This window comes from Prosopis cineraria, unplaced genomic scaffold (genome assembly GCF_029017545.1).
Source record: "Prosopis cineraria cultivar Desert tree isolate PC_DT_omini unplaced genomic scaffold, ASM2901754v1 PC11, whole genome shotgun sequence".
In the NCBI taxonomy this organism is placed as follows: domain Eukaryota; kingdom Viridiplantae; phylum Streptophyta; class Magnoliopsida; order Fabales; family Fabaceae; genus Prosopis; species Prosopis cineraria.
The window spans coordinates 1,397,458-1,408,376 of record NW_026555342.1 but is presented as its reverse complement, the minus strand read 5'-3'; the positions used below and the strand labels follow the sequence as shown (position 1 = coordinate 1,408,376).

Below are 10,919 nucleotides of genomic sequence, written 5' to 3'. Positions count from 1 at the left end.
TGCAATAGGAGCATTACAGTACTTGACCAATACTAGACCAGACCTCTCCTATACTGTCATTTCATCTTAGCTATTCCTTAATTGACCCACCTCAGCACATTGGCAAGCTATCAAATGCGTATTGCATTACGTAAAAGGAATAGTTCTACATGGCTTACAAATTAGGAGATATAAGCATCTTGACATCATGTCATATTTTGATGCAAATTAGGAAACATGTCCTAGTGACAAGCACACGGTAACTACTTACTATATGGTTTGGGTAGAAATCTCCTCTCCTAGTCGTTTAAGAAGCAAAGTGTAGTTTGCCTGATCCTCCATTGAGCCTAACCTAAAGCCTTAGCTAACTGTGTAATGGAGATTGCATGGCTTCATTCTCTCTTAATAGAGCTCAAATTTCCAATAAAACAAATTCCTATCATATGGTGTGACATGGTGTTATAGTGTTAATGCAGCAGCATTGGCAAAAAATCCTGTATATCATTCACAAACATAACACATTGAAAATGACATGCATTTTATTTGGGGTCAAGTTCTTGCTCAACAACCGAAGGTGTGTAATGTTTCCTCCTATGAGCAGATACAGATCTTACAAAACCTTTGGGCCACACTCAATTTTTGTATTTATGGTCTAAAACTTAGGGTGTGCTTTTGCTTCTTGTTTAAGGGGGAATGTTTATGTATTTAGTCCATTACTCAGGTGATCAAATCAACAATTCTATGGATTAAATCTAGGATAGTTATTATGTTTGTGATTTGATATGATAAGATTACAGCATTGTAACCTGATATAATTATGATTATGATCTAATATGTACCATTGAAAGCCTTGTATAATTCTTCATATCTTGATCTCTAGTATGTGGGAGCACATGGCATGTACTTTCTAGCAATGGCTTAGCTTTCTAGAAATAAGTTAGTTTTTCAACCAAATCAATTAGTTTTCCAAGTCTAGAAACTTTCATTTCCAGCTTTGTTGGCTATAATTGTGTGTGGCTTATGGTTTTGACTTCTATGCACTATTTGGTTGTTGTTTCTTCATTCAAGGTTACAGAAGTTATGCCATGGTTATTTCAAGACAATTAAGGGTAGCTTTATAGGATGCATAGTGGTGTGCTTGGTTAGATTATTGCAGTGACTAAGTTGAAGGTAAAGGCCTATGTACTTCTCCTAATGCTAAAAAATGTGTCCTTGGCTAGATTCAATGCAAATAAGGGAGTTTTATCCAAGCATTAATGGCCTTACAAAATAAAATGATATGGATTGTTGATTCTAGAGCATCATATCCATGACTAGTTGTCATCACTATTCACCACCTACACACCATGCTAGTAATTCAAAATTGAAGATTGCTTATGGTTAGTTTGCACTAGTAATATGAAAAAGGGAATATCTACATATTGGATTCTAAAGCTTTAGAATATGTTCTTCATGGTTCCAAACTTGATTGCAATTTTCTTTTTGTTGGTTTATTAACCAAGTAGTCAACTTATTTTGCTAAATTTCTCCTATCCCCTTACATGTTTTAGGATCTATCATGTAGTATGATAATTGGTAGTGCTAAGAAGTATATATATGAAGGGCTATGCTATTTTGAAATAATTACTCAAATGAGTAATCCATACTCACTTATTGTAAGTAATTTTTGCATCTACCTCTAAAATTAATGACCTTATGCTATGACATAAAAAAGGTTGGTCACGCTAATTTTCATTATCTTTAATAGTTATTCCCCAATTTATGTTTCAACTAGAATATCAATATAAAATCTAGTGTAAGCTACATGAACTTACTAACACACCAGCGAAGTTCGTTGCCTATAGCTGAATATGCTCCTACCAAAACTTTTCAAAACCATACACAATGACTTGTGGGGACCATCCCATGTTGCCAAACCGCACCAATAATAAGTGGTTCATTTCTTTCATAGATGACAATACTCGTTAGTCGTCTCTATTGGGTCTACTTTTAAAAGAAATGCTTGAGGTTTCATATGTATTCCATAATTTTTGTGCTATGATAAACAGTCAATTACATTCTAGTTTTAAAATTTTACACACTAATAAGGGCATTGAATATTTCAACAATCTCTAAGTATGTTTCTTCACAAACATGGCATCATTCACAAAGTACTTGTGTTCATACCCCTAATGGAATAGAGCAGCTGGGAGAAAAAAATAAACATATTTTTGATGTGGCAATAGCCCTTATGTTCACTTGTAATATTGTAAAATATTTAAGCAATTCTCCTTATAACATATCTTATAATAGAATGCCAAGTCAAGTATTGTCCTTTAAATCACTATCAAAACATTACATAGATATACAGTGTTTCCTGTGTTAAGATCAATATTCTTCTCTATGTTTTTGGTTGTAAATCATTTATCCACCTTCACTAAAATCCTAAACCGAATGCTGTATTGTTAAAAATATTTTTTCTAAGTTACACACCAACAAAGGGTCACAAGTATTATGATCCTGCCTCTAAATGCCTCTTTGTGAGTGTTGATGTTGCCTTTTTGGAGGGTACCTCGTTTATCCTAAGACTTCAATTCAAGGGAGAGTAAGGGTGAATTGAGACTTGGGAAAGCAGGGACCCAATAGAGATTCAACTTCAAACTCACCGCCATTTCTTCATCCTCTTAAACATTGTTCAATTGTGCCTAATCCCAATCCTTTGTACTAGTCTCTCGATGCCATCAACTTCACTACTTCTTCTATTCAACTAAGGAAACATGATGGAGATGTAGAAAAACCACAAAAGGGAGAGTTTATTACTTACTAAAGAACATCATAAAATAGTGAGCAACTTGTACATGAAGTACTAAGAGATTAGAACTACAGGTAGCTCTTGAAGCTAAAGGGCTAGGACAGTTAGAACCTAGGACAATTCCTAAACTCCCATATGTCGATCCATCCAATGAGCCAGATATTCTAGAACAATTAATTGAATATAATAATCTTGATTATCTTCCTATTGCTCTTAAGAAAAACAACCTCACTCATGTACTTTCATCCTATAAGTGGTTATGCCTTATAAGGCTTTTTAATTTCTTCAAGATTATGTGCTTTCACCACTAATATTAACAAGATAAAATTTCCAGCAATAAATGAAGCTCCTGAAATACTAAAGTGGAGGAAGCCTGCTTTGGAAGAGATATATAAAAGCTCTAGAAAAAAGAACAATACTGGGAAGAATTTCATTTACCACAAGGAAAAGAAGCTTGTAGGATGAAAATGGACTTTTACACTAAGTATGATGCTAGCTAATAGAACTTTTGATAAATATAAAGTTCATCTTGTTACCAAGGGTTTAGTCAAACCTATGGCACAAACTATTGCTGAGATATTTGTCCTAGTTGCAAAGCTTTAGCACAGTCAAAGTCCTATTATAATAAGATGAAAATCTTGATTGGCTACTTGATCAACTGGATATCAAGAATTCTTTGTCAGTGGTGGTAGCAATAGAATTGTATATGAACCTTCCTCTTAGATTTGAAAACTAGGTAAAAGCAACATAGTTTGCAAGTTGAAGAAATCCCTTATTAACTAAAGCAATCTCCCAAAGCCTGGTTGGATAGATTCTCAAAGATACTAAAAAAGGTAGCACTATCAGTAAGCCAGTTTGATTATACACTTCTTGTTAGACATGGAAGGAAAAGGGCCATATTAATTGTTTATGTGGATGATAGTCTTAAATGGCAATGGCATCGAAGAGAAAGAGATTGAAGAAAGTCCAAGCCTCTGAATTTGAAATAGAAGATTTGGCCCAAATGTGTATTTTTTGGGAATTGAAGTTGCTAAGTCAAAGAAAGGAATATGTATCTCACAGAAGGATTATATCCTTGATCTCTTGACTGAAACTGGAATGCTTGGCTACAAATCAAGTGATACTCCTATTGAAATAAAAAGGAAGAGGAGGAAAGCTAGTTGACGAGGAGATATATTAGAGTTTGTTGAGAAAATTAATATACCTATCACATACGACCTGATATTGCTGTTGTTGTGAGCTTCGTAGGTTAACATATGCACTCATCAAAGGAAATTCACTTATGAGCAGTGTAATAATTTTGAGGTGCTTAAAAGGTTCTTTTTTTGGAAAAGAACTATTCTTCAAAGAAGTGAACATCCAATGTAAAAATATTTACTAACGTTGATTAGGCGGGAACTTTAGATAATAGAAGATTTGCATCTAGGTGTTGTACCTTCATATGGGCAACATGGTAACTTGGTGGAGCAAGGAATTAACAGATGTGAGAGCAAGAAGTGTTCTAGAAGTTGAGTCTAGATCCATAGCTCATAGAATCTGTAAAGGCTTGTGGTTGCAAACACTTCTAAAAAACTGAGATAGTAAGAAAGCCACAAATACATCTTATAATCCAATTCAGCGAGATAGAACAAAACAGGTACGTGGAAGAGTGGACAAATATTTCATCAAGGAAAAGATTGAAAGTGTAGCTGTGTGGCTAATACATCCCAATGAAGAAGCAATTAAGTTGTTGATGTTCTCACCAAGAGACTTCCAAGAGATAATTTTGATGAATATGTAAGCAAGTTGGGCATGATCCTTTATTAGCATTATTTCTCTTTTTTTTCCCCCTCAGTGTATATATTTAGGATGTATATATGGTGCTATTCAAAATAATAAGATACATCTACTTTCTCCCAATATTATGCAGGTATGCATATGAACATAAACATTTTAGCGCAAATGAGTGAAGAAAGTGCATATGTGGCATTGGCGTATTCTGCAGTGAGAATTGGGGAGGTGTATAATAATGTTAGAAGATCATTCAATGAGACATACGAATCATTTAATCGAAATGACTTAATAATCTACCAAAGGATTCTGAGATATTGCTTTTTCTGTCTCAAGTATGCAGCAGATAACTCTGAGACATGATATGCATTTAGGCATGCACAGATCAGATCAACCTTGTATTGATTTGCAGGTAAGCAATTAATTTCCTTTCTGAAGATTTTCTCTCACCATTTGGATGATGAGGTAGAAACTGATGACTTTTTACATAAAAGCATATATGAAAACATTAGTCAAAGGAAGTCATATTCTTGCAATAAATCATTCAATTGTTTGAACACGGATTATCTGAGACCGCTTTAATTTGAAAGGATCACATTAACAACAACAAAAGGCCCCTCAGCACTAATTATAATTGGTTATTCGTAATCATTAGCATTTCTCTAGAATATCATTCTCCAGAAAAGAAACAACCATTGGTAGAGAAGCCTACTTAAGTGTAAACAAAATGGTTATTAATCTTCTATCATAGGAAGTAAAGATGATGACAAATTTCTTGAGAACTATATTAGGGGTTTGACTGGGTGTGTGTGCAATTGTCTCTAGGGCAATACTCTAAGAAAAACTTAGCTAAAAGAAAAACTAAGCATAATTGTTAGCATGTGCATATGATCTCATTTCATAGCCCCATTTTAATTCGACTATTTGAGGCTGGCATGAATGCTAAATCTCGATTAACATTAATTCCCGTGAACACAAAAGAAATGGCTAGTAAAACCAATAATAAGCAGCTAATATATTACTTAATTATAACCTTTATCAAACATATAGCCTCTAATGGTGTTGCTAGTTTTCCACCCTTAAGTTTGTTGGATTCGTTGTAATTTTATTATAAGTTATAATAAGTGCATAATTCTTTATGCTTGGTTTACAGCATCACCTATTATTCTGCTGCATGATTTTTATCCCAAATAGATTTTTTTTCCTATAAAAATCTTTACTTTCTTGCATCAATCAGCTAATAAAAAAATTGTAACTTTGCATTCTCTAATACCTAGATCTTTACATTTTAAAGTTCTATATCTCTAATTCTGAACATAAACAATCTATACCAGTTAATTGTATGAAGTGCATGCATGCCAATTAGCATGTTAATCAAGACTTAATAAATCTCTTCAAACTTAAGGAACCAACCCCACATTCTTTTATCTGGGCAAACAAAGTTCACAGACAACCTGATGTAAAATCCTCAATGGGTTTGTCTTGGAAAACTTATGTTACAGATTGGAAGTGAAAGCTACAATAAGCTGAGCCATGAAATTGAAAAAAGGACTCATGAACTGAGGTATGGAGGTGTACTGCACAACAAGCACTGTGTAACCAACCATATAGCTACTGTATTGTATTAATGAATTACAGGGTTATTTCACTTGAACAGGCAATTGAATGGAGACGAGTTGCAAGATTCCACAATTCAAGAATTACAAAAACTAGAGGAACTGCTTGAAACGGGTTTGATGCGTGTTTCAAAGGCAAAGGTTGATTATTTTGTTTCCCTTATACTGGATTAATGGTACGCAGGAATTAATTGAGGGCAGGAAAAAGGAATTGGAAAAAGAATTCTGGGTGCTTTCATATGTTTGTTATGCAGAAACCAAGATTTTATAGGAAGATTGATTCCACCAAAATTGGTGAAACCTGATCCCACCTTTGGGACAATGGAATTGGTTTCATTCTATAAAAATGAGTTATTTATCATTTTGTGCCCATGTCACTCTCCTCTATCCCTCCCTCTTCTTCCTAGATAGCTCTATCTCCTCTGTCCCTTCCACTCTCTCTCCTTCTCTCTCTCTCATTTACCTTTTTGTCCCACCTCACTCCAATCTCTCCTCTCCCTCCCTCCCTCCACTCTCTCCCCTCTCTATCCTCTTTCCTTTCTTTTTTTGTCATTAGGTTGTCTAAGTGTGAGTAGATTTAAGATGATGTGAGATGTCCTACGCCAAATAAACTTAGAATTAATAACTAATATAAAATAAAAATAAAGGACCCATCATTTATGAAGAATGGGGAGCGATTGCTTAGACAAGAGAGAGGGGAAAGGGGCAAGAATATTATTAGCCAAAGCCTAAAATCAAAACCTGGTGTTTGGAGCATCTTTCACATCGGGAGTTTGTGGACTCACATTAGAGAAAGGGAAATTGTTAGGTTATCTAAGTGTTAGTAAATTTAAAAAGATGTAGGAAGTCTCACATTGGATAAAATTAACCTTAATAACTAATATAAAATAAAAAATAACCCATAAATATATGTCTTAAGTTTTGATTTAAGATGTGATGTCATTTAACTAATCTTGTCCCTTCCTCCTCTCCTCTCTCCCCCATTTCTAACACCTGTGATGACAAACATGATTTTAGACCAAAATATGCCACTAGTAGTGCCAGTTCCTCCTCCAAAATTCCTTCTAATATGCCAAACAGGCCATAGATAGAAAATGTTTGGGAGATGTGAGGAAAAGGAAACCAGTGAAAGAAAATGAAGAGGTATGTTTACTCTTGTTTGAAATAATTTTATCTTGTAGAACCCATTAAATTGGGAGGACTTTAGATCAAATATTCATGGGATAAATTTTGTTAATTTCTATTTTAAAAATCTAGACCATCAAATTTGATTTGGACAGGCCCATATCATCATATGTGCACTCTAGGAATGTTGAGGTAATTTGGGTCTCTCTGTCCTGCAATAAAAATCTTGACAGTACGTCTAATTACTACTCATTAAATCATCTTTGTGGACTTTCATCTTATAAGATTATAGTTTCTTATGTGTTTCAGGATAAAGCAATGATAGATGAGACCTTCGAACTCAAGAGAAAGGTATTTTGTCCATTAGTAATTGAGAAAGTAACAGCTTTAATTGATACTAAAAGAAAAGTTGCTCTATTGAGTAAATTAGAGAGACGAACAGTCTTACATGAGCAGTTCACCATTCTTTTAAGTCTTTTTTTGCCATGCAAACAAGATTGTGGAAATTAAATAGCGCAAATAAGTAGTACATTTCATTCTGTTTTATCCTGCTTAACTTCCATGATGATAGAAATACACAGTAAGTATATAATTTATGTGCTTAAGAGGTGTACAAAGTATGTCTTGCTTGCCAATAACGAGTCTCAACTTAGGAGGTTTGATATAGAGGTTTTGGTCCCACTACTTCCAAATTTTATTTCATCAGATAAAGTTTTTTATTTTTATTTTGAAAAAACTACTGAATTAATTAAAGGATATTGGTGGTATCCCAGTAATGTGTTATTATAATAGGTTTGGTAATATATACTATTTATTACCTTAATCTCTCCCTCAAGCTTCATCATATCTGATTCAGGGTAAGCAGCTAATGGAAGAGAACAGGAGATTGAAACAGGTGATATATTATGACTATGTTTTTCAGATCCTGCCTAGTTTTTGTTGTTGTTGTTTTTGATGCAAATGCTTGGTTATTTTTTTTCTCTGTTAATTATTGCAATGATAGAGGATTGGAATGAGATAAATGATAAAGAAAGTTTATGTTTTCAGGTTACACTAGAACAAGGACAACCATATGACTCTGTGATCTCGTCCAGCTCATCTGATACTCCTCAACACTTCAAAGATTCTGATACCTCTCTCAAGTTGGGGTTTTATTGATCATATATAATATTCAATTATATATGGAATTGAGTAGCATTTAAAAGAAGATATGATTGGATTTATTTAAATCAATTGAGAACTAGAAAAGAACAAAGAGGGGATGGAACTCAAGCCCCACACAAGAGAGCACATACATGGGATTTTCCTTCAGAATGTGAGTAAATATCAACCAACTCAACTTTACTTTTCCGATCAGGACATCTAGTCCTGACTTTAATAGATTTAGTTTTTATAATTTTTTAATCCAATAAATTATGAGAACTAAAGTTTAAAGACTCAATCATTGAGAAAAAATTTCGGGATTAAAATGAATATTATCCTATAATTTTAACACAAACCAGGTTGTTAGTTTTTAACATATACAGTATGAAAATGAGGGTTAACCAGCCTAACTGGACCGAAAAATCATTAAACAAGCGCCTTAATTTAATAAAATGTTTTGTTTATGGCTGATTTAATCACAGTTTAATTATAATTTTTGACCGGTTCAATGAATGACTTGTCTGTTTTCAGTATTTTAGTTCTTAAGACAACAATTCTTGTGAAGTATCATTTGCTGCCGCTGCTGAAGTCCACAAGGGCTTAATCAGTTTCTGATCATATATAAAGTGCATTATTACAGCAAGATTTCAAGATACATATGTAACAGCCCCGTCGAATCGCCAAAGCTTTGCTAAAATCATCATCTTTCAGGTTATAAAAAGACATCATGAACCCAATTCAACAGTTTCCATATCTGAACCACACGTCTCCTCGCTTTTGTTGCTGGGCCGGGCTGCAAACAAGTCCCAAAAAAAATCCAGCTGGGCTATATACTCAGGCTGACCCACATCGAAAATCTTAAGTTTCCAGAGATCATTATATTTGACACCCTCAATGACGAGTGAACAGCTATTTGTTGGTTTATAGACCAATTTAACAGTATAGCACTATAGCTTATCTTCTTGATTATAACAATTGTTACAATACAAATCATCGTTTACTAGTTTATGTTTCTAAAAATATTGGTTAAAATTTTGATTTTTTTATTTAAATTTTTAAATCTTTTTAATTGTACCTTTGAGTGTAATAAATACTCTCTTTAGTCGAAAATATAAATAGATTTTAAAATTTACATACAAATAAAGTTCTTATTCTCATAAAAATATATATTATTTTTCTTTTTATCCTTATTCCCAATTATCAATGAACTTCATGGTGAATAAAATAACTTTATACAAGAATTTAGGCTAATAAATACAAAGGGTAAAATTGAAAAAACAATTTTTTATATGTATTCAATTGCTTATATTTTAAAATGAGGTTAATTGAAGGAAAATGCTGTGTTTGAACTGGAAAGAGTATAACATTTGACTTATTTAAGACATTTTGATTAATTACTCAATAAAATAAGGTGTAACTAAAAAGTATATAACACCCACCTGATGCTTTATATTTTGGACCACACAAATCTTCTAAAAAATGACCTGCATTATAGTCTAGAGAGAGTAAAAGTTTGAGGTGTAAATTTTAAAATTTTAATTATATTTTCCATTAATTCTCTTTTAGTTCTTTAATTGTTATTCTCCTTTTTTTTATAATAATGAAAAAATTTCATTAAAGGTCTTTGAATATGGTATAATTTTAATTGTGGCCCAAAAAAAAAATGAACTTTCACTACAAGTCTGGAGGACTCAAATGAAATAAAAAGTCAACTTACAAGTTTTGCAAGTAAACTAGAATAAACACACCTTCTTGTTATTCTTATAATATTATTTATAAAAATCATAACTTGAATTATTATTCTAATAAATTTGTAAAAATCATAGTTTGACTTATTATTACGATAATATTACTTATAAAAAATATAACTTGATTTGTTATTTCAATTATATTATTTGTAAAAATGTAATATAACTTATTATTCTAATAATATTTCTTGTAAAAATTATAACTTAATTTATTATTTTAGTAATAAAATTTTGGTTATTTAATTAAAAAAATACTAAAAAATTATTTTCCTTTTATCTCTCGAACCTATAATAAAATTTTAAAATATTTTAAATCTCAATTGAAATTATGCCATAGTCAAAAGTTTTTAAATGAAATTTTCCCGACAGCAATTGTCATTCTCTTCTCAATCCGCGATTAGTTTGCCTTTAAGAAAAGTCAAATTGAATACTCTCTCTCTCTCTCTAAAAGTCTTAGCCAACAAATTTATTCGTTCCCTTAAATTGTGGTTCGTAACTCTAATTTTTTCCCCACTTCATGCCCTCTTATCTTATTATCTATATAGCTCCTAAAGTTGAGAATGGGCCAGGCCTTCAATAAGAAACTTATAATTTAACCTACTTTAAATTTCTTATTAAATATGCTTGGATTAGGTTCATATTTTTAATTAGATTTATTTAATGAGGTCAAGTTTATTTTTTTAAAGCTTAGCCTATGAATACAATAGGCTAGCCTATTTATATACATACATACATACATCAGTTTCA

General features: G+C 32.4%; 1 protein-coding gene across 1 annotated transcript in view; it reads left to right on the top strand.

Moving 5' to 3' along the window:
- LOC129285741 (MADS-box protein JOINTLESS-like) overlaps positions 1-8,575 on the top strand; it is a 15,268-nt gene extending 6,693 nt beyond the window's left edge. The window contains exons 2-7 of the mRNA XM_054921605.1: positions 4,877-4,952; positions 6,043-6,104; positions 6,198-6,297; positions 7,591-7,632; positions 8,138-8,176; positions 8,329-8,575. Coding sequence (XP_054777580.1) covers positions 4,877-4,952; positions 6,043-6,104; positions 6,198-6,297; positions 7,591-7,632; positions 8,138-8,176; positions 8,329-8,439 — 430 coding nt within the window. The 3' untranslated portion in view covers positions 8,440-8,575. The remainder of the gene's footprint in view (positions 1-4,876; positions 4,953-6,042; positions 6,105-6,197; positions 6,298-7,590; positions 7,633-8,137; positions 8,177-8,328) is intronic.
- The last annotated feature ends 2,344 nt before the right edge of the window (positions 8,576-10,919 follow it).